Genomic DNA, 24,886 nt, shown 5'->3' with positions numbered 1-24,886 from the left:
AGCTCTCCCCTCCATGAATTTCTAAAAGGACCTATTTTAACGGATTTAGGTTGATTTCTTTGTAACTTCAATCATCTTCTGATAAAGAATAGAGCTCGAGTTCAAATATGTGGTGATGGAAGGAGAACTGACTCTGGGTGGTGAGCACACAATGTGACATATACATGAGGTATTATAGAATTGTACACTTGAAATCTATGTGATTTTACTAACCATTGTCACCCCAATAAATTTAATGAAAAATTTTTAAAAATTAAAATAAGAAGAATAGAACTTGAGGACAATTTTTTGCTATGTCTCTTCCTGAGGTATATGATTGGAGAGCTCACCTTTTCTTTTCTTTTCTTTTCTTTTTTTTAAAGCATTTGCTGAGTAAGCATATTGCCTGAACAGTGATCAACACATCAATTGTCTTCTTTCTCCATTTTTAAAATATTCCTTCTGAATGCCTGCAGCTGTCTGATTTGAGTGTGATTCTACCTTTTCTGTTCTGTTTGCTCACATTTTCCTTTTCATCATTTAGATCTTTGCTATTCAAAATGTGGTTCACAGGACAGTAGCATCTGCATTATCTGGGTGCTTGTTAGAAATGCAGAATCTTCGGTCCCACCTCAGACCTATTGAAACCAAATCTATACTTTAACAAGATCCCTAGGTGATTGAAATGGACATTAAAGTTTCAGAAGCACTGGTCTAGATGACAGGGCAATTCCCATTTTAGCCAAAATTAGTGTCCTGAAGTGGCAAGCTGAAGGGAACAATAAGAAAAACAATCATCCCTCTTATTAGATATGACAAATTTAAGCCTGATATGCAACTTTCCTCAGCAAAGGGAGTCATGAATGGCTTCCAAGAAGCCATAGTGGAGCTCGAATCTCTTCTGGTCACTACATTAGATCAACAATGAAGATGCTGATGGGGATACTAATTTATTAATTATAATCACAGTATTTATGGTGTATTAGATACCACACTAAATGCTTTACATGTATTTAATACTCACAATAACTTTATCTCTCTTCAATTATAAAATATATAAATAATTAATAGACAGTCCTTTCTAGCTCATTTTTCTCTAATCCAGAAGTTGGAAGCTATAAACTACATTTCCTAGACTCCTCTGCAGCTGCCACTCAACTGCATCTACTCAAGACTGGGAGCCATAAGTGAACCAAATGCAGTGGAACTCATTCTCTGGAACATTGGGTCTTCTGATCCATAATGCAGCTGGTGGTACCTGGTTCATCTGGGGCCGCTATAATGGAATATCTAGCACTTAGTTTCAAGGGCCTTACGTACCAGGTTATGGGTGGCTGTGTCAGTGGTGTTTGGCTATAAAAGAACCACAGTGTTGTTGGGCAATTTTCCTGCCTGTGTTGTTTCTGAATATGGGGTGTCCAAGAATGATTTGCTGTACTGTCTTTCCCCAGAGATTCTGGGAGCTGCTTAGTGCCTTAATAAATTCCTTTCCATTTACCTAACTAGAGTTAACTGTATTGTTTGCCAGTAAAACCCTAGCTGGTATAGTAATTGAGATCAGTTAAATCACTAAAAGCTAAAAAATGGTGGTACCAAATTATGGCACTTGAGTATTCAGTTTTCCATAGAAGAAGGGGAAGTTTGGGATATTGTAAAGCAGAGACATGAGGTTAATATTTCCTACTATAGAATAGCAGAGATGACGATGAAACCAGTAGCATTGTTAAAGGGACGAATAAATTTTAAGTTAGTTTTGTTGCAATTCTGAAAATGTTCCATGCCTAAAAACAAATGTGTCTGTATTGCCAAAGTCAAGTAGAGAACCAAAACAATTATCTAGGCAAGTTATGAAAGGAAGAAAGAGAAGAGGAAGGAAATAAGATTACTTCAAATGCCCCTTTTGTACCAGGCGCTGAATTAGGCACTTCTATGAACATTAAAAGGGAATTGTAAAATAAGAGTTATGCAACTTATAATGCTTGGCAGGCAATGGTGGCTGGTGCTCAGGCTGATAAAGAGGAGTTAGAATTTTGATTAAAATAGATATATTTTGAAGGGGGTTAGTTTCATTTCATTAAAATATGCTATAAATGATAATAAGCAATAAAAATCTATTACGAACTTTCTGGAAAAAATATATTCCATATGAGCAAGTAATGTAGGTGGATAATTTCAAAAGGTGTAACTGACCAAGTTGGGGCCACACAGAGAACTCCTTGTTCTCCATTCTCCGTTTCTTGCTTACCATGATTGTCCACTTCCTGTTTTCAGCCTCTGGGAATACCAGTGATCGTGGAGAATAAAACACTTCATCATCCACTTCTTCTGGCTTTCTGGGCAAGCAGTGTAAAAAGGTCCAGTCAGAGGCAGCAACTTTAGCAATCTAAAGAAGAGATGGGGATAAGTCTGTGTTTTGACTCTTATATGTGGCTATCACATTTGTCTTCAGTATTTAAAAACACATATGGCATGGAGTCAGAGATCAGATCAATGCAAAGGGAGACACCAAAGGCCATGCAAAGAGACAAAGGAGGGTGTAAGCTCAAGGCACCCAGGGGTGTACATGGTACTTTCAACTTGTGGAACGTTATAGTCTTTTTATTATGATTATTTGGGAGATCGTCACTCCAAATTAAACCACTAACTCAGTTTTCTGTTACTCTGTCTAGTGGGATAGTGGACATTTCAGTAAAGAACTCTAGTAGTGTAATATGTGGTTGATAGCAAAAGTCACCAATTATACCTCAATATATTTTACAAGTTGCTTTTATGTAATTATGTTACGTTTTGAGCTTATTTCCAAATTCTGGTTTTTAGCACTTGGAGCATACGTTATCACTAGTTAAACATTTTTGAAGAAGAACGCTGAGATAGGAATGCATTAAACAGGATTATGAGCACTCTGAACTAGATGTTTCATTCTTAATGCAAATATCCTAACAGTTTTCATTTTCTCCAACAGTTGATTCCTGAAAGTTACATTTTCCCATCCATTTCCATTGTTCACTTAACAATTCAAAACTGCATTCCATCAGAATTTCTTACCTCAAAATTATTACCTTTATACTAAAATTTTGTTTTACCTCCCACTCTAGCTCTAGGTTCAGAACCTTCTGAATTTCTAAAATACTGGAAAAGTGACAAGGGAAAGGAGTAATATTTTAACTTGTCATACATCAGTGAGGTTCCTGCTCTTCATGCCTACAGTTCGAGCACCAGAAAAACATCTAAGTTTGGTCAAAGTAGGTATGAGGTAAACCACAGGGAACTTAAAATTTCTCCATGAAAAGATTTGCCATATATGTGCCAAGGGATTGGCCATAATATATAAATAACTCCTATAACCAATAATAAAAAACATAAAAGAAAAATAGAAAATGGGCAAAGGATAGGATAGCAGTTTATAGAAATAGACATGGAAAATGGCCAATAAACATGAAAAGATGTTTAACTTCATAGTAATCAGGAAAACGCAAATTTTTAAAAATATGAGGTACAAACTTCTTAATTAAAAATGTAAATAGCTAAGAATAGAGAGAGTATGGAGGGAGCATAAGTTGCCAGTCGTTTTTTTGTTTTGTTTTGTTTTTGCCAGTCGTTTTTGGATGGGTAATTTAGCAGCATTTCCCATATTTTAAAAAAGTATCTGCCATTTCTCCCGGAAATTCTTCTGGGGATCTATTTTCTAGTAATAATTGCACAAAGAAATATGTATAAGAATGTGCATTGCAGCATTGTTTGTAATTGGGATAACTTGAAATCGCCTAATTTATCAACAGGAAACATTTTAGGTGAATTATGGTCGACTCATAATTTGGAATTTTATGCAGCCATTTAAAAGAATGAAAAATATCTAAATGAATGGAAAAGAAAATCTAAGATTTGTTAAGTGAAAAAAGTAAGTCAGAATAATATATTTTAAAATACCATTTATGATAAATCAATAATTGTGTGTGTGTGTGTAGGCATACTATGTAAACACACAGAAGAGATTTGCAAAGAGACACATCAAAGTGTTAAAACACTGGCTACCTCTGGGGAATAGTCACTGGTAAGGGATGAAGGGAAAGACATTTTCACTTTTTATTTTTCAAACTTCATTATATTGCCATATATTAAATAAGGAGCTTGTATTTATATATTACTTTGTCAATAAGATGTCTACTATAATTGCTTAATCCCTTTCTCCATTAAACAGATTAGTTTCTCTGCTGACAAAATCCCAATGCACACCTGACTTTTAGGGTCCTCCTCCAGAATGATGGTTCTCAAAGTGTGACCCTAGAGCAGCAGCGCTGCATCACCTGGGAACTAGATAGAAACTCAAATTCTTGAGTCCTACCCCTGACCTACAGATTCAGAATCCACAGGGGAGTGACCTACTGCCAGCTGTGTATTAACACCTCCTCCAGGCAATTCCAAGGCATGCTCAAGATTGAGAAGCATTGTTTCAGATTTTAATTAATGAAAGGCATCAGCTTAGGTGGGATTCCCCTGGGAATGCCCTGGAGTCAGTTAGCAAAACTCAACTGGATTTGCGAGTCCTTAGAAAATAGAAGCAAGGATCAGCCTAAAGAACATAATAACGGGGCTTTTCTTAGAAGAAATCAGAAGAAACTGCATGCAACAGAAGTAACCTTATGTCTCTAAACACAAAAAGAGTAAAAGCATTCCAATGCCTTCACTGCTGTGAGAGGGGAAAACCAGCTTCTTTCTTCTGCCTGGGTTTCAAATTCCTTCAACCAGGACAAAAGTGTCTTTGCAAAGGACATAGCTAATCTTAGGGAGGAGAAAAATCCCTGGGGGATACAGTCAGTGAGTCCTTCATAGGGAATGAAAGGACAGTCTGCTCTCCCCAAAGTGAATGAGTGATTAGATGGTTCTGGCCTTTATGAATGGAATTAATGAACCTTCAGAGAGGCATCAATTTGTACCTTCATTGTAACCTGGTAACCTTGGAAAGCCTTGAGCCGCTTTTTCTTCTCCTCTTCTTGTCCCATGCTTATCCAAGTGTCTGTAATTAATACGTTGCCTCCACGAGCCGCTTCCAGTGGATCATTCGTCAGCGACAGCTTGGTACTGTTCTAGCATACACAAGCATGCCAGTTAAACAACTTCATGGGACAGAGAAAGGCAATTAGGACTTTACATATAAGGAGCATACCTCCTTGGCATACTGTTCTGCCACCTTGATTATATTGGGATCCGGATCATAACCCTGCAGGGGGAAGAGTGTAACTGTTAGGTAATGTTATTCTATATGGTTTCTTACATATGCGTTACTTTCCTTTCAACAATAGTCACACTCTCTTTCCCTTTTTTTGCTTTAAGTTGTAGCCCAACCATGTGCAGTAGTATATGATTTACATCTAGAATTTCAAACCTTTATATTGCTTTGGGGAATTTCAAAAAATAAGCAATTGCCCCATTCTTCTTTTATCGTTTTTGACCTCCTTAGTCATAAAGACAAACAGGGTGGGGTGCTTTTGAGCTCTCGGTAGCACCTTTTCTTGTTCCTGTAATAGCTTAAGAGGATTATATATATAATTCTACCTTATGCATTTTGGTCTCAGTTTTTCCATGAGCTGTTTTTTTGTGTGTTTTTTTAATGCTTTTTCGTCTGAAATGCTTTTCCATATCCACTCCGTATCATAACACTTTCATGTCTCAGTTCAAGTATTTCAGAAAAACCTTCCCTGACCACTACAGCTAAGTACTAACAGTCTACACGCACACATCTTATTCTTTTGCACTCACCAACAAGTATTCTGAGTGCCGGGCACTTGCTCTGAAATGGCATTTACACAGCAAGCACACTGTTTTTGCTGAAATACATTTGTGTACGGTGGCTTGGTGAGGGAAGGGTCAGGACTTGGGTAAGGCAAGCGAAGTGCCTAAGGCACAAAGTCTAAGGAAGTGCTCACTGTCAGAGTCGTGAAAGCACAGATTTTGCACCATCGGTGCCTCGCTTGCTCACCCTCGTCTCAACTCTAGGTGAGGGGCCATTATGGAAGCAACGAAAGCCCCCCAAGCTATTCCATACACAACAGGTAGCCCCTCTGTCTCCATCTTTTCTTTCTAATCTGTTCTGTACACAGCAGCAAGAATTGTTTTCTTTGAAGCCTTCGATGTTTACTACTTGTTTCTTAAGTCAAAGCTGATTAAGAGTATCAAGGCTCCCCACTGACATCCCCTGTTTCTGTCTCTTTTAATTCGTCTCAACATCTTGCTGCAGGAAAGCCAATATTATTGTCATCCCTGCACATGTCTTGCCCTTTTCTGCCATCACAGCCTCTCACCTCCCATTTTGTCCTCCTCTCCGGGGTGTCTTCATCGGAACACGTCAGCTCCTCCTTTGTCAAAACTCTAGCCCAGCTTCACCTTCAGACCCTCCATATGGTAGTCTTGTCAGTCCAAACCCCATAATTATTCTCACCTTCCTTCATCCTTTTCATTTTCCTGAATTCTTAGCGCTGATTATGAGTTGGTGTTTATAAATTCTCAGTAGGACACTGTGGTGGACGCTGCGATATGCCACCCAGATCCCCCTTCATGAATAAAGGCAGTGGGAATGCTGCTGGAAGATGGCTTTTGGCTGTCAGTCTCTTTGGGCACTGCCTCAGTAGCAGAAAGCCGATTCACCCAAGGTCATATACCTTTCCAGGGCAACCTACATTCCGTGACTGGTTGACAGAAGGGTATGAAAATCTGACACCCTCCTCCCAATCCGGACAGCTGTGAATGGCCATCTCAGATCTAGAACTCTCCATAAGGTCAGCCTAGGTGGTGGTAGGGCCTATATCGTAGCTCGGCTTCTCCCTCTGCTCACTCCTGCTTCCTTTCCCTCATTTCCACAGGCCTTGATCTCAAGGGCACGCCCTGGTAAACATCATGCACGCTAAACTCTGTCTCAGAGTCTGCTTCCCAGGAATCTCAACCTGTGACAGTATATTCAAGTTTATTCGTTTGAAATTGTACTTATTTGCATATGATTGTCTACCGTAGTTTCTTCTCTCATTACAAAATTCTTGAGGAAAGAAACTACTCATATGTTGCTGATGATGGCTGCCGACATTTTAGCAGGTTCACCACCCTCAAATAGCCATAAACTTGGGGGCTTTGTTTATCGGGATTTGGGGAAGTAATTAATAAAGGCTTGCTAATTTAGTAACTAATGTTGTGACCATTCATACTGGTAAACATAAATTAAGAGACTGGGCTATTACCTCATGTGCCTCCTGCCCTGAAAATTTAGCTTTCCCTTTGGAGAGCAGGTTTTATACTCCCTAACTATAATCAGTCTTAGAGAAGGAATCAATAAGCACTTAGAGAACCAACAGAGAGATTTGGAAATTAGAAAATCACCCAACCTTGCATCCACTGGGCTATGACTGAGAATACAAAAAGGAATTCTTTACTCACAGCTCAGCTTTCAATACTAAATCACTCATTGGCTTTAACATAAATCTTCAAACCAGACGAAGGTGATTAACAAACCTAGTTCAGTCTAAATATTCACTTAGAACAATGTTAAAATCATTACCATCAATAGTTTATGCAGCAATTTTTGCAATCAAGGACAAAATGATGTTTTCTTGAACATGGAAGTTATTCTTGGTTGAAGAATGGAGAAATAGATGAATTATGGCCTTGGAAACTTTTCAGTGCTTCTTAAATTTACAATAAATCTCCTAGCTTTATCTTTAAAGGAAATAGTTCTACTTATAAATTGATGGAACAACTTCTATACTATCAGTCTTTCCAGAAGACTTTTTAAAACTCTTACTCCCACCGAGATTTAACCAGGTTTTAGTACTCTTTATCATTTAAATGAGTTTCTACATAAGAACAATGCTGAAATTACTCTGTAATATTGGAATTTTTTCTTCTGATGCTAATAAAACTCTCTGACATGCAATAAAATGTTTAAATCATATATTTTTCCAACAGAATAAAGCCTTTATAAAAACACCTTATAGCAGGGAACAATTATTGTTAATGTATGTTTTATCTGTAAAAACTAAAACTAAATGCAGTAATAGTTTGCATTAATATAGATTTTTTTTCTTCAAACTAGATTTGTAGTGAGAGTGTGTTAAATCTTTCCATAAAGGGAGGAACCACCTTAAGCACATGTCAGATCTGACCCTTTATTTCAGTTCATGCTGAACAATAGAGAATTAGCTGTTGTAAACATTATCTCTCTGAGTCCCCAAAGTTTACTATAATAGGGTGGCTTCCAATGCATGCTGTTGCCTATGATTGTCATTTGTTCTATGGCAAGTATGTTAGGTAGAATACTGTCCTCCAAAAAATTTATTCCCACCCAGAATCTGAGAATGTGACCTTATTTAGAAGTAGGGTCTTTGCAGATGTAATTAGTTCAGATGAGGTCATGCTGGATCAGGTTGGGCCTAAGTTTAATATACCCTGTTTCCCCGAAAATAAGACCTAGCCGGACAATCAGCTCGAATGTGTCTTTTGGAGCAAAAATTAATATAAGACACGATATTATATTATTTATATTATATTATATTATATTATATTATATTATATTATATTATATTATATTATATTATATTATGTAAGACCCGGTCTTATATAAGACCCGGTATTATATTATATTATATTATACCCGGTCTTATATAAGACCTGGTATTATATTATTTATTATATTATATTATATTATATTATATTATATTATATTATATTATATTATATTATATTATATTATATTATATTATATGACCCAGTCTTATAGTATAGTAAAATAAGACCGGGTCTTATATTAATTTTTGCTCCAAAAGATGTATTATGGCTAGCTCTTATTTTTGAGGAAACACGGTAACTACGGTCTTCATAGAAAGAGGGACATTTGTAAAGAGAAACAGACATAAAGGGAAGAAGATGGAGGCGGAGACTGGAGTGTTGTAGCCACAAACCACGGAATGTCTGGGACCATCAGAAGCGGGAAGAGACAAGGAAGGATCCTTCCCTAGAGGCTTCAAAGGGAGTGGGGCCCTGCCAATACCTTGAATTTGGACCTCTAGTCTATAGAACTGTGAATCTATAAATTTCTGTTGTTTTAAGCCACCGAGTTTGTGGTAATTTGTTATGGCAGCCCTTGCAAACTAAGGCTGCAGGGTGTATTGACTCAAACCGGTCCAGCAAGAACACGAGGAAAAAACATTTTTGTTTTGTTTTGTTTTGTTTTGTTTTGTTTTGTTTTGTTTTGTTTTGTTTTTTGTTTTGGCAGGGTACAGCAGACAATGCTGATGCTCTACCCAGATGCCATCAGAGGGTCCATTTTTACAACTTTTCCTCCCTATCCCCGTTTCAGTGTGCTTTTCACAGCACTCGCAGCTCTTCTTCTGATGACCCTCTGGCTACCCAGCTTCTTTTCCTGCCAAAAGTGCCGGGAGATTCACCACCCGGGAGATTCATCCTCTTGCTGCCCTTGACCAAATATTGGTTCAAAGGATGAAAACCCGCCTTCCTTGCCTCAGGTTGGGAAAACTCGGGGGCATAATTTAAACTGCAGAGCACCTGTGGGATCACACTGACGCTCCTTTCTGTGGTACTGTACCTGACATGGCACTAGAGTGACCAAATCATCCTGGTTTGCCCTAGGACTCTCCCAGTTTTGCACTCATGTCCCCGAAAATCCCTAGTCCCAGGAAAACTAGAATGGTTGATCCGTAAATGGCACTCTTGCTTAGATTCTTCCCTTTCTCTGTTCTGCTCCCCCTATTCTCCTACAGGTCTGCCTTAGGAGTACTTCCTTAATAAATCACCTGTACACCAATCCATGGTAGGTCTCCTTGTGGAGAACCTGGCCCAAAACTCTGGTAGAGGGTGAAGAGTGCATGAACGCCTCAAGGATTTGAGTTTTTCCTGTTGGAGAAATTTAGCTATTAATCTACATTGTGTAATTCAAGTTCCCAGTTGATTGGCAAATAAACATCTCAAACTCAAGAAGCAGAGGCAAGGAGGAATTTTCAGGACTCATATAGTCATCTCTGGATGTCTTAGCTTTTCAGAGTTAACCACGGCGGCAACTACTGAAATAACAGCAAATGCATGCTTGGTCAGAAACACACTGGTACACAATAATTTTGAATAGTCGTCTCTTAATGAGAGGGTCAATTCTGTCTTTTACTTTGTTTCTGAAATGGTTTCTATTTAGGGGAGTATTCCACTCAAAAGACTCCTGATAGAATATCAGTAGCCAATGAGAAACATATTGGGGAAAACAATTCAGTAGAGATGAGATATTTCAAAGGTTCTGTGGGAATCCTTCCAGACTGGTTTCTGTATGAATCTCTTGTAGGGTTAATTTTTATCATCTGAAAGGCCTATTTATTTTGTATGAGTGTGCAGGTATCGTAACACAGGGCTTCTCCTAAAGGGATCTGACTTTTTTTATTTTGGTGTATTTATTTATGGATGGATGTTTTTATGTAAGTAACACATATTTACATGTTAAGAAATTCAAACTACATGAAAGGATATACCGTGAAAAGAAAGTCATCCTTTTACCTCTATCCTTGAACCTCCCAGTTCCCCTTCTCAGAGGCAACAACTATTACCAGTTTCTTGAGTATCAGAAAGGTCACTTTGGGTCTAAGAAAGAAATCATGCTTCCTATACATTCTATGAAAGATTAGCAGCAAGATAGAAAGTATATGGGAGTCAGGTTCACAGCCATATGGGACTTGGATTTAAAAAGCTGAAGGGTCCCTGGAGACGAGTTTTGTGAGCTTCATATTAGACTGACGTTTTTCTATCAGATTGTAGTATAGTAGTCCACCATTGTCTGCAGTTTTTCTCTCTGCCATTTCAGTTACCCATGGTCAACCACAGTCCAAAAATATTAAATGGAAAATTCCAGAAACAAACATTCATAAGTTTTCAATTCTGTGCCATTCTGAGGAGCATGATGAAATCTCGCGCCCACCCACTCCATCTTGCCCGGCACATGAATCATTCCTTTGTCCAGCGTACCCACACAATACAGCCTCCCCACCCTTAGTCACTTAGCGGCTGTCTCGGTTATCAGATTGACTGTCCCGGTATCACAGCGCTTGTGTTCAAGTCAGCCTTATTTTACTTAATCATGTCTCATTCACTTCACTTCATCATGTAGGCGTTTTATCATCTAACATCATCATCAGAAGAAGAAGATAAGTACAGAACAACAAGATATTTTGAGAGAGCTAGAGACCACATTCACATAACTTTAATTATAGCATATTGTTCTAATTGTTCTATTCTTAGTATTGTTAATCTCTTCTGTGCCTAACTTATAAATTAAACTTTATCATAGTTATGTATGTATAGGAAAAAAATGTAATATACCGGGGGTGCCAGAAAAATGCATACAAGTGGACACTTTGGTCAATGTTGCTCAAGCAGTAGTTCGCCGTCATCAGAAGTGTCTGGATGCTGATGGTAACTTTGAGCACCTTTTGTAATTGCAGAAGTCAAATGTGACTCGTATTCACCTTTGGTTATCGGTATATGCATATATTCAGTATTAGTTTTAAAAATTTTTCCTTTCTTAAAATGTGTATACATTTTTTTGGTACCCTCTATATAGAGGGTCTGTTACTATCCCCAGTGTCAGGCATCCAGTGGGGGTCTTTGAACCTATTCCCCGCAGATAGGGGAGGACTGCTGTATTAGAGAATGACAGCCCTCCCTGTGCCTTGGGAATTCTGTCTTGTCTGGATTTGCTTGCTTTTTTCAGACTTTGTGGTAACAATGCACAAAGATTTAGTCATCACACTGGCTGGTTTCGGCACATTCCGAAGGATAATTCAGACATACTTCTAACATAAACTCACAGGATGAAAGGCATCAGCCAAGACTCTTTGTAGAGATGGGATATTGGGCATATTGGGCACTCAAGAGGCCAAATAGCTATAATAGTAGGACTGTTAACACAACCTAAATTTTGTGGTCTCACCTGTGCTCTTGAATGGATGAGAGGCTTGTTTTCACTGGGTAATTGCATTTGGGGATGATTTAAGGGGAGGTGAATTCAAGACAGAAAGTTTCCCTACCTTTGGAGTAGCTGCCTGAATGTGCATTCCGAATTTCGCTGCACTCATCATGATGGAGTGCAGGATGTTGTTCCCATCCCCAATCCAGCTGAGGGTAAGGCCTTTCAGAGAGCCATAGTGTTCCTGAAAGGGAAGGGATGGAGGAGATTACATCTGGGAGGAAATCCACTGATGTGAAACAATTATTAGGGTTAAAATAAATGGTCTTCACCTCAATTTTAATGCTTTGTTGGAATAATTAAACTGCAGTGGTACCTCGGTTTTCGAACGTAATCCATTCTGGAAGACTGTTCGAGTTCTGAAACGTTCGAAAACAGCCGACAGCTAGGCCTCAGGATCTTGCACTCAGCGGAAGCCACATGACATGTTCGACTTCCGAGGCATGTTCAAAAACCGAAGCACTTACTTCTAGGTTTACGGCGTGCATAAACCGAAATGTTCGTCAATGGAGACGTTCGAAAACCGGGGTACTACTGTACTAATTTCTTGCATTATACTGAGCAATTCAATAACATAAATGTACAATCACAAAAAAAATAGCAAAATGTCCTAATATCTTAAACCAAGACATCATATGAACTTGTATGAGACTCATATTTTCATACGTTTCAAATCTGAATCTTTGTTGTATTCATTCATTCATTCATTCATTCCACTAATTGAGCACCATCCATGTCCAGACACTTTTCTTTGCCCTGGAGATATAATAATGAACAAAGGAGAAATCAGTCACTGCCTTTATGGAGCTTCCATTCGTTGGTGTAAGAAAGGGGACATACAATGCACCTAAAACAGTGTAGCATGGTAGTTGAGTATATTCCCACTTATACAAAGTTGGAAAACATTCTCATTAATAATCTTGGTTGTTTATTAATATAGACAGGTATAGCTAAAGTATAAACACATGCCTGGGAATTATAAATACAGACTTCAGGATAATAATTTCCTTGAGGGTTGGGAGGAAATGAGAGCAGGGAGAGTTAAACAGTGGGCTTCAACTCTTATCTGTAATATTGTATTTAAAAGCAAAAAAATTCTAAAGTAAGATTTGACAAAACTGTGTGGATGGCATGTGGGTTTATTTTTTATTTTTCTTGAAGTATCTGTAGGTTTTATATGTATTTATATTTATACATATAAGATAAAAAAGAGAAAGACTAAGCAATTTGGAGATCACAGAACTACTAGGTGGCTAAACTACGATTTAAATCCAGGTCCATCTGATTTAGATTCCATGTTCTTAATAAACGATTTATTCATTCAACTCTCACTTTGAGTATCTCCTATGTGAAGGCATTGCACCATATCCTGCAGGGGACAATATGATGACTAGGACATTTCACTGTCCCTCAGTGAATTTATAATCTAGTAATGATAAAGCCTCAAGGCGAAGCATTAAATTATCTGCTGTACATGTAAAGCCACGGCCACTTCGTATCTAACATCGTTGTATTACCCTCTCTGCATGAATTTTATCCTATCCCCAATTGAGTTTCATTTTTAGTTTAACCTCACATATACATGTGTGTAGCTTATTCAAATGAAGACGAATATGGACCAATGCAGTTTTCCCTATCTCCCCAGAAAAGTCCATAGACAGAGAAACCGTGGTTGTCAGGATTCCCAGTGGCAAAACTCTGTAGATTGACTGTGGCAAAACAAACAAGATCAATCTTTCAAAGTTATTCAACTTCCTAATTTGGGGGGGGACATGGCTAAATTTGAGCCTCAATTCCATAAGATCTGCATGTTCTTAATCCTAGCCTTAAACAGTTTATTAAAATGATAGAAAATGGCCTCCTTCTTAGAAAGTGATTTAGTAATTGACCATTTTGAGTATTTAAAGCACACTCCACCAGTCTTCACTCCCAAACCACAGAGCTTGATATGTAGGATTACATAAAGCTTTTCCTATCTGTATGTTCCAGCATTCCCTATTCATCCACTGTGTTAAATATGTCACCAAAAAGTGAAACAATTAAAAACTAGGTGATGAGAGATGGACTGAAAGAGGTTGGGAATCGGGTTGAAAACAGTAGGCTCTCATAATCTGTTTTTAACAATTATCTGTTCTTTGGATGTCTAATATACACCCATGTGCTATAATTCTTTGCCAAGATGATATTTGAAAACAAAATATCAATACCATGATTTAAATGGTTCCGTTTAGAGATGGTCAAGACTATTTATTGATTTTGCTCTTGTATAAGCAAGGAAATAAGCTAACCTGGAGCGTGAGGTAATCAGCCAGGATCTGGATAGGATGGTACAAATCTGACAGCCCATTGATGATGGGGATGGATGCTTCTTTAGCCAGGGTGTCCAGATCTGATTGTTTATACACTCGAGCCAACACTGCATCTGTCATGCTAGACAATACGCTGCAGCAAACCAAGAAAAGATAATCTAAGTGAATTATGCTTACTAATTCCTTCTTTAATACAGGATCTTTAACAGTAATAACATGCTAATAAATTAGAATTTTTACTAAGTTACAACTACCTATCAACGCGACAGATTTAAAAGCTAATATTATACATGTAGTCATTACAGAAGGCAGCTGTTGTTCCACTGATATCCAGTGACCACTGATTTTACTATTTTTTACAAAGATAAGAAATTAACCATGGGCCTAACAGTCATGATGATGAATTATAATTGATAAATGGCAGTTGGTAAAGTTAAAAGGAACAAGACAAAAACAGAAAAACATTAATGTACAGAAAAATGTTAATGACCTGGCATGTGGCTAATTTTCTTTTCCACCATCCCGCAGACAAATACATTTTCACTATAAAATTGAAAGTACAAATGGGGGAGCCACAGAGGTGCACACAGATTGCCTCACAAGAGAGAACCTTCTAGGAGTGCTGTTAGCTGACAGCCCTCAACTGCTGTACCTTCAGGATCCACTGCAGCATTCCTGCAGAGACCACACTCTCCCCACGCTGTTCCCATCAATAACTGAGCATGGTGTGGACACCAGAGCTGGACCATTCTGCCTGACACAGGACTTTTGTGATGGGCAGTCTTTGCTCTAGGCTCCTCATCAGCCTGGCTGAGACTTTCTCAGAGCTGTACTGTGTCTGAGCTGCTTTCCAACTGACTCCTTCCTTCCTCCTTTCCTTTCACTGGGGTCAGAGCTGCATCACCTTCTGAAGGCTCTCCCTGCCTACTCCTGCTTCCTCTCTCCTTAATTCTTCACAGTTGTTCTCCCCAAATGCATCTCTTGCATATCTAATTCCACCTTGGAGTCTGCTTCTCAGTAAACTTGAAATGACACAGCTAGCAATGAACTCTTGCAGGGGCTTAGCCTGAGAAGGCATTTGGCCCTTACTCCTATTCTCTGCATAGCTATCAGCATCTCTGAAAAAGACACAAAGCGTTCAATATCATAGCACAAACACAAGCACACATACACACACTACACCAAAAAAAGCAACACAAGTCAAATCATGGCCACAAATTCAAGTAATTCTTAGAAAGATGGATATTATTATTCTCATTTTATAGTGAAGAACCTGAGACACAGATTAAGTAACTTACCCTGAATCACACAGCTAAATAAGTTGGAGGAGCTTGTATTCAAATCAAAGTCAGTTTAACTCAGAAGTCCATGTTTTTACCATTACAACACACGGCCTCAAATTTGCAGATGATAAACATCTGAAAGGAGAGACTGGGATCCAGATTTTAAGTTTTTCCCATGTGTAAGAGTGGTGGTGGTCCCTCAGCTAACGCTTCAGCCTTATAAAAATAGCAAGAATGGCGTTTCATTTAAAATCTTGGTTTCTTATTATTTAAGGGAAACCCTCACAACAGAGGCTTCCAATCATTTCAGTTTTAAGAAACTCTTTTTAATAGCAAAAAAATTTGGAAAGCCTCCCATGATGGTAGTTATATTAAAAATAGAGTCATAATTTTAAGATATCCAGTTAGTCTTGGGTTCTACAGCTCGCTCTGTAAGTTACTGTGTGATTTTGGACATGTCATTTAATTTTTCTATGATTTAGTTTCTTGGTCTGTAAAACCATAATAACAATACATATCCCACTGGGTTACTGTGAGATTTACATGAGAGACCCTATATGCATCGTATGATGCCTTGTTCATAGTAAGAGATCAAAAAGTAGTAGATATTATTACTGTGTCAAAAGAAAATGCATAAAAACTAACGCTAGTATGTATTTAGTAAGATCTTCACAAGTTTGTACTTTAATCATCATATATATTTGGAAAATTAGTCTCTCATATATCTGAGACATATTATTTACTCAGTCTATAGAAAACTATTGGTGCTTAAAAAATTCAAGGACCACAAAATAACTCCTTGCTACCAGGGATTAGGGAATCAAAGGTTGAAAACTATATTGTTATAATATTTTCTAGACTCAGATATTTTCAAATTTTCATTGATTTCTCATACTCATAGTTCCCAGATTTTCAGATTTCATGGATCAGCAAAATTTCCGATAACATGGAGATCAACATAAAATTTCCAACTTTTTGTTTGGCAAATTAAGGACAATGGGAAACAAGCAAATAAACACATGTAATATGTTAGTATCTTCACTTAATAAAGCGATATTTTAACACCAAAAAAAAGGTGTGAACGACCTTGAAATTGAATTTTGCTTTGTGGAGTTCACTATATTGTCTTTATTTTTCTTATTCTACCATTTCTGATGAAAACTTCTCATGGCAGGGTATCAGTGGAGGGGTCAAGATTTAGGAACCAGTGCTCTGAACTATCTAAGCACAGTCTATGTTATAGCATGAAAGAGGTGCATAAAAGAGCCACTTTATAATTTCTCTTGCAAGACAGGTGATGTTTGATGGTTAATTAAGAAAAGAGTTTTCAAATATTGCCGCACATGAAAGTCACCTGGAGAGTTTTTGAAACTCTTGATACCCAGGCCATAATCTCTATCAATTATGTCAGAAAAGTAGAATCTTGAAGGGTAGGACCTAGGGATCAGTATTTTTAAAAACTTTCCAGGAAACTCCAATATGCAGCCAAGGTTGAGAACCAAAGCTAGCACCTGGCTCCTCAGGTCAAAAGCATCGGCATCACCTGGGAGCTTGTTAGAACTGGAGAATCTTAGACCCCGCCCAGATTTACTGAATCAGAATATGGATTTTAACAAACTTTTCAGGTGATTCATTTTCATATTAAAGTTTGAGACTCCCAAAAAGAGGGAATTGAGGCCACCATATTTTTGAAAGTACCATCCTTTTTTTTTTTCTTAGAACCCTAAGCAGCACCAGCCCGCCAAAAAAATTCAAGAGATGGCAGCCCAGAAAGACAGAGGACTTGGTCCATAATCTCACTGGCAGGGAGTGCTTTCTAGTTCAATGGAAGGAGAAAAGCATCTCAAATCCTAAGAAATGAAGAATCCACTCCCTTCCCTGAAGGCCCCCTCATTAGAGTAACCAGCTACCTTGACCAATTGGATGCCCCGAGACAATGGTTCCCAAACTTGTGTGTATCAAAACTAAGTGAAGAACTTAAAGTACTGAGGCCCACGCTGCCAAAATAGGGTAGAGTCTGGGTAGTTTTACTTGTTACCAAGTTTCCCAAGTAACTCAGATAACCTTCCAAAGTTTGAGAACCATTGTTCTAAGGCATAGGCTATTATGTTAAAAGAATTTTAAATCTTTACTTTTTTCAAGACTTTAATACAAATTCCCTTCCCAGTACAGATATACTGATGCTTCATACTATAGAATGCAGTCGTTTAATTCTATCGTGAGAAAGTAATGTCAATGGAGGCAGCTATCCCAAAAAAGTCTATAATTATTATCAATTTCCTATTTCGTAAGAATTGGTTAATTTTATGACACCTAAAATACTATGGCTCAGTTGGTTAGAGTGCATGCTCTCAACAGCAAGGTTGCTGGTTCGATTTCTACATGGGATGGTGGGCTGCACCCACTGCAGCTAAAGACTGAAAACGGCAATTGGACTTGGAGCTGAGCTGCGCCATCCACAACTAGATTGAAGGACAATGACTTGACTTGGAGCTGATGGGTCCTCGGAAAAACACACTGTTCCCCAATAAAGTCCTGGGAATTCACAGTTCCCTTTCCCCAATAAAATCTCTTTAAGAAATCAGAATTTATATGAAAAACAGGAATAAGGATCTTAAGATAGAATAATGCACCCCAATGATGTCCACACTCTAATCCCCATAACCCCTGAATATGTTACATAGCAAAAGGAATTTTGCAGATGTGATTAAATTAAGGAACTTGAGATAGGGAGATTATCCTGGGGTGGGCCCAATATAATTACAAGGGACCTTATAAGAGGGAGGCAGGTGGTCAGAAATGAGAGAAGATGCTAGCTATGCCGCTGGCTTTGAAGATGGAGAAAGGGAGCCAGGAGCCCCAGGATATAGGCAGCCTCTGGAGATTGGAAAGGGCAAGGAAATGGATTCTCCCCCGGAGCCTCCAAAAGGAACACTGCCCTGTGGGCTCATTTTAGACCTCTGGCCTCCAGAATTGTAAGACAATAAATTGTTTTGTTTTAAGCCACTAATATTGTGGTAATTTGTTAAAGCAGTAATAGCAATCCAATATAGAGCTCATGATAAAAAGTGAAAACTATGTGATAAAAATATATTCATCCTAGTGGCCAGTACCTTGACTTTAATTCATCTTGAACTTAAAAGCAACCAGTTCCCAAAACCCAACCAAGATTAAGTGGTCAGCAATCCACTTCACTTGCATTCTTAGCCTCCTGAGATATTTTTTCCTTCCACTCCAGTAAAATGACATATATAAACCATGAAAATGTATAAAAATAATCTCCAGTAGAAATCCTTGCAACCCAGTAGTGTATAAAGTTTCAATTCCAGGACCATGTAAGGATAAAATAAAAGCAGGGATAATAATGTAAAACAATATTAAGTGTACGATATTAACAGTGTTATGCCCAGTTTTCTTGTTAAATATTAATCAGCTCTGTAATCAAAGTGGTATTTTATGTGTATTTTTTCCTTTTTAAAATGTGTAGAGCATTCAAGGAAATCTGAAATGCTAGGTTTGTGATTAAGTTAAATGTTTAAAAGCAGTTGATTAATTTTGCAATCAGTGTTTAACCGGTTGAGGAGACTTGTTTTGTTCATTTAATATGTATTTGATTTATTGGTTGGATAAGTAACATGTGAAAGTTTAAAGCAAACATTCTGAAATTTGAACATGCATGAGAATCCCCAGGAGGGCTTGTTAGAACACAGCCAATCATGTTTCTGATTCAGTAGGTCTGGGTTGGTCCCCTCCCCGCCAAATTTGCATTTCTAACAGCAAATTATGCTGCTGGTTTGGGGACCACACTTTGAGAACCACTGAGGAATGTTTGCAATTTTGTGTTTAAAGGAATGCTAATGGTTGATAATTCATAACGTTAATAGATTGGACTGTAAAAAAAGTGCAGAGTAGGCAATATTCCTATAAACACAGAAAGCCCCTTGGACAGTAAAGCATCTATGGGCAAAAGCTTGATTTAAAAAAAAATGGCCCTGTAATCTTTTAGGCACAGAAGGTGAAGTGGAATCTGGGACACGGGGGAGGCGCAGATCCCAGGTTGTCTTCACATTGTAATCTCTTGGGGAAACAAAGACATTAAAGATCTTTAACTAGACAATTATTCATAATATTTTGTCAATGAAGTTGCTGTCTACTTTATGTTTAAAGTTGATATAAATCAGAGAGAAATCACCATTCTTAGTTTTCTTCTTCCAGGATACTCAAGATCTTTAAAATAAAACAAAACGAAAACCTTTTCCCTGGTAAAATAAGAAACCTGTAAATAGAGCTGGGCTTATAGGCACATTTACAGTAATTGGGCTTTCTATAGCTCTCCATCAATTTGAAACCCCGGCTTTAAACATCGTAAGAGCTTCATTATATGTGCTACAAAATAAAAGGCTGACCAGTTAAAAATACTCTCTGGCTCTGTAATGACTTTTAATTCAGTCTCTTTTCATTTCCCTTGAATATAGAGAGTGCTATTTGCCTTCCGATTGATTCCTGAAACTTTGCAGACAATCTTAAGGTATCTGTCCACAATGGTAACAAAACTGCTTTTGCAAAATCCAAATTATCCAAATTTAAAGTTTCTCACACATATCATTTCCCTCTGGATTTTTAAAGCTAACAATATGATTTTTTTTTAATAATTAACAAATTTAAAAGTTGATTCAATTTAATTTTGCTGAAATGTTTAAAATGTGGTGTTTTTTCCCCCTCAATCATCTCTCTTTCCTACTGTTTATAAAAAGAATCATGGCATAGGACTTTAAATGGAAAAATGGTTCAGGAGATAAAATGTTAACATTGATTATTTCTAGATGATGGCAATATTGGTAGTTCCACTTGAAACCTATGTAACTTTACTAACCATTATCACACTAATAAACCTTAATTGAAAAAAAAACATATTGTGTAATAAAAAAAAAAAAATCTCGTAGTTTCTACCAAAAGGAGTATTGTAATAACCAGGGGAAAAAATTCAAAAAACATCCTCCTAAACATGATTTTGAAAGAAATTGAAAATGAAAGGGCTTCTTAGAGCAATGACTAATGCTTGGCTTTGGTAAAGAAATATGCAAGATGAGCCTGGAATATCTTGTCATATCAAAAAGCAAGGAAACTATCCAAGACTAAAAGAGTTATGTCAAAATGATCTAGTAGCCAACTTGAAGACAAATCACATTGGCTAAATATGGGACAATTTGAGCATCAGTAAGAACAACTACAATGAATTGAAACTTTAAAATATATTAAAATGCATGAATTTATAAAGATACTAAAAAGACAGAAGAACATTGAGAAGACATAGCAATACCAATTTCAACTCAATTTGAAAGTGAATTCTCAGTCAGTTTGTATAAACTCTCCTCAGAACAGTCAGAGACTGTATAAAAATGGAGTATGACAGCTCAGTATGTAAAGAGTACCCTGATACTGGATATTTTCATGCAGGCTCAAGGACAATTTTGAAGGAATGGTGTGGAGTCATGAAAAGCATGGTTGATCTAAGTAACTCATAAAGACCTTTCCAACCTCAAGTTTCCATTATTTGTTGATATTTTTTCCTTTAATATAAGATCAAAACTTATTTATGATTTAACTAAAACATCCAGAAGGCCAAAACAGAACAAAGCAAAACAAAACAAAAAACACCATAAGCCAAGTTCTCCATGGCCTCAATGGCCTCAATCACGCCTGCTGCAGTTTCTGTGGGTAGGTGAACAAATACTCAAAACAAACAAAAAACCTCTAATATTATGCTGTATGCTGAGCCAGATCTTAAGAGCAAACATGGATATTGATAAAATGGACAATCACACAGCAATCTTGATGCTCTTTAGACTTCAGTTGTTCCTAAACTTTTGGAACATAGGGAATCGGTTGCAAAAGCCAAAAAGAAACACAAGTTATATTCTCACAGGGTCTTGCCATGCAGTCTTCCTTCTGACTCCATCCTGCCTTGAATCAGACTGCGTGCCCCCTAAATTCCAGTTTGTTATCAGTGACATCTCCTGTCAGTAGATGAGCTGACTGGCAAACAGTGGGAGGAATTTTTGGCTGTGCCTAATGACACCATTGATAACCCTGTAATCATTTAAAAAAATGGATGTTTCCTAGTTTGATGTTTTTGTCAAAGCAGGCCAAGCCTGCTAGCTTCTTGGTGGCCTCTGTAAAGATTCCTGGTAATACCATATTTCCTATTAGAGACCAATTTATTCATACCTCATTAGGTACATAGTTCCCATTAAATGCCAATATTTTAAAACTTAGGAAAGATTACCTTTTTTGGTCTTACTATCATTGCTATAAATACCTTAATAACAATATCACAGCTTTTTTAAACATTCTTTTCAATATGACAGTGGTTCACTCTTTCTTTGAAGACTGTCTCATTCACAAATTCCTCCATAACTTCCATTATTTGAACGCTCAGAATGACAATGACTTGAAACCCTCCCATGTTGCTGCAGGGCATGTGGATATGTGGTTTGCAGTGGGTTGAGTGATGTCCCCCAAATTCATGTCCACCTTGGAAACTCAGAATGTGACCTCGTTTGCAGGTAGGATCCTTGCATATGTAATTAGTTAAGATGAGGTCAGACTGGAGAAGGGTGGGCCCTAAATCCAATGACTGATATCCTGATAAGAGGAGAGGACAGACACATACAGAAAAGAAGGCCAGGTAGAGACAGGCAGAGTTTGGAGTGATGCTGTCACGCAGGGTGTCATACGGGGTCTCTGGTCCCGCTCCCTGCACCAGAACGCAGCATATGGTGAGGCCAAAAGGAACACCAACGGAGTCATAGATAGGGGAGTCACACCACTATAGTCTCGCTGGTGGCTGGGTTGGAGACACAGGAAGCAAGAGCCACACAATCCGCAATCTGCCGTCCACTTCTCTCTGCCAACCAACCTCACTTACTAGCTGCAATCCGCGCTTGCTAGCTTAGCCACGGCAGTTATATCAGTGGCTAATAGCTAACTAGTTACAGCTGATGGCCATCTACTACCTGAGCCAGCACCTTTCCACCTGAGGCTGAGAGCCTGGAAACTGCTCTCTGGGACCCTGTCCCCACAGATGCACTATAAGCCAAGGGATGCCAAGGAGCCCTGGGAAGAGGCAAGGAGTGATTGTGGGGACAGAGCCCCAGAAAGTAGTTTACAGGCTCTTGGCCTCACATGGAAAGGTGCTGGCTTGGCTGTGGCAGATTGGCTGTCGGCTGTGGCCGGTTAGCAGATTGGCCCCTGGTATAACTGCTGCGGCTACGGAGGAGAGCCGAGCACTGCCAAGGATTGCCGAAGAGCCGAGCAGAGCCGAGGAGAGCGGAAGACAGGAGAGGAACAGAGTCGCGGAGAGTGGAGGAGACTCGGTCGGTCGGTTGGCGGAAAGGTGGACGGCAGGCCGTGCGACCAGTGGGCCCAGCCTCCAGTGAGACCATAGTGGTATGACTCCCCTACCTATGGCTCCGTGGGTGTTTCTTTTTGGCCTCACCATATCTTGCGTTCTTATGTGGGGAGCGGGAACACAGACCCCGCAGGCCGCCCCGCCTGAAAAATGGCGCGGCGAGCAGGCCTCCGCCCACGACAAATGGCGCAGTGAGCAGGGTCTCCTGCACGACAGTGATCCTTCCCTAGCACCTTCAGAGGGAGCGCAGCCATGCTGACACCTTGATTTCAGACTTCTGGACTCCAGAACCATGAGAGAATACATTTCTGTTGTTTAAAGTCACCAAGTTTGGTGGTCATTTTTTTGGCAGCCCTAGGAAACTAATACAGTGGTTTGTGCTGATTTTACTTTCTACGAGTTTTACACTGACAGAACACACTTTAGCAATCACCGCCATAAGTAAATTACATCTGTAGGGAAAGTAATTAGAGTAGAACAACATTACATTATCTGGTTTTATATGGAGCTTTTCATACACGTGGTTTCTGAAGCTGCATTACGAACTGTATTAAAGTGAAAATGACTGTGAAGCTATTACGTCCCTTTCAATAGTGGACTCAGAGCATTAGGCATGAACAGCTGTCATTATAGAAGAAACAGAAAGCCTTCAAACTGGACTGATAACGTCTCTCTGCTGTTCCTAAGGTCCATCCGATTTTCAACTTCAAAAAAACCAGTGGTCTGAGTCATGCAAAGGTGTCACTTCTGGTGACACACCTAAAAGAATAAGCCCAGAGCAAGGGGGAAACATAAAATATCCAACTCTTAACTCCAGCAGAGCACCAGAGAATTGGCAACATCTGAAAATACCCTCAAATCTGAAGCAAATGTAACTGAATGTATGTGTATATGTTTTGTGTGTTCCGACATGTTAGGGGGTGGAAGAGAGTAGCCAAGAGAGACTTTTCCAAAGAGGGAAGTAAGCAATGGTTGATTATATCCGATGGGTGTCTGGCCCTACAGGGACCCACATTGAACTGAGGAAATAATTCAAATCTTAAGGCTGTTGTCCCCCATCAGTGTAGGACGCACTCCCTTACCAGCTAGGGTAGATCGAGGTAAAGGACAGTTACCAAAATCCAGAAGAGAGATGAGAGCCAGGTTGTGCAAACAAGAGTTAACATAGCAGTCCTGAGATGGTTATCTTGAAAGGTCTGCTTACAAGTTTGGTCCTTGGCCACTGTCTGGGAACTTCGACTTGGGGAGGGTTCCTACCATTCCCAGAAATAATAAGGATGGCTCACTGCCTAAACTGTTTGTATAAACAGTACAGATGGTGCTGAACAGCTGCTTTCCTTTTAGGAGTCTAGAATTTGGGTTCATGCTAGGCAGAGGATGCCTGTGTGACCAGCCCCTGATAAAAATCTTGGGCACTGACTAGAGACTCCCTGGTAAACAACATTTCACACGTGTTGCCACAACTTGTCGCTGGGTGAATTAAGCATGTCCTGTATGTCTCCACTGGGAGAGGGGGACCCTTGGAAGCTTGTGCCTGGTCTCCCCTGGACTTGGCCCCATGTGCCTTTTCTCTTTGCTGACTTTGCTTTGAATCCTTTTTTTGTAATGAGTCTTAGCTCTTGAGTATGATCGTCTGCTGAGTCTTGTGAGTCCTAATGAATCACCAAACCTGGGGGTGGTCTTGGGGACCCCTGACATACCAGTTCGTCCACAGTACCAGCCCACAACTCCATCTCAGTGTCCCCCTTCTCTCCCCGCTAGCATCCCCTCAGATTACACAATACTCAACTAACTAAGGAGGATTTGCCCACAATATTTTGAAGATAACAGGTTTTGGGGTTTTTTTAATTAAAGTTTATTATCGTAATCAAGAAAGAAAAGAGGAACACGTTCTATTTTG

General features: G+C 38.9%; 1 protein-coding gene and 1 long non-coding RNA gene across 10 annotated transcripts in view; one reads left to right on the top strand and one right to left on the bottom strand.

The window, feature by feature from the left end:
- Positions 1-24,886, top strand: part of LOC141569739 (uncharacterized) — a 215,331-nt gene that overhangs the window by 140,545 nt on the left and 49,900 nt on the right. The gene's annotated exons all lie outside the window — the stretch shown is intronic.
- Positions 1-24,886, bottom strand: part of OTC (ornithine transcarbamylase) — a 56,660-nt gene that overhangs the window by 4,708 nt on the left and 27,066 nt on the right. The window contains exons 5-9 of the mRNA XM_019747855.3: positions 14,272-14,425; positions 12,045-12,167; positions 5,144-5,197; positions 4,914-5,063; positions 2,225-2,362 (exon numbers count right to left, since the gene is read on the bottom strand). Coding sequence (XP_019603414.2) covers positions 2,225-2,362; positions 4,914-5,063; positions 5,144-5,197; positions 12,045-12,167; positions 14,272-14,425 — 619 coding nt within the window. The remainder of the gene's footprint in view (positions 1-2,224; positions 2,363-4,913; positions 5,064-5,143; positions 5,198-12,044; positions 12,168-14,271; positions 14,426-24,886) is intronic.

The sequence above is a fragment of the Rhinolophus sinicus genome, chromosome 18, assembly GCF_057876585.1.
Source record: "Rhinolophus sinicus isolate RSI-liver-muscle chromosome 18, RSI-T2T, whole genome shotgun sequence".
NCBI classification, from domain to species: domain Eukaryota; kingdom Metazoa; phylum Chordata; class Mammalia; order Chiroptera; family Rhinolophidae; genus Rhinolophus; species Rhinolophus sinicus.
The sequence above is the reverse complement of the archived record's forward strand: the minus strand, read 5'-3'. Positions and strand labels throughout refer to the sequence as shown.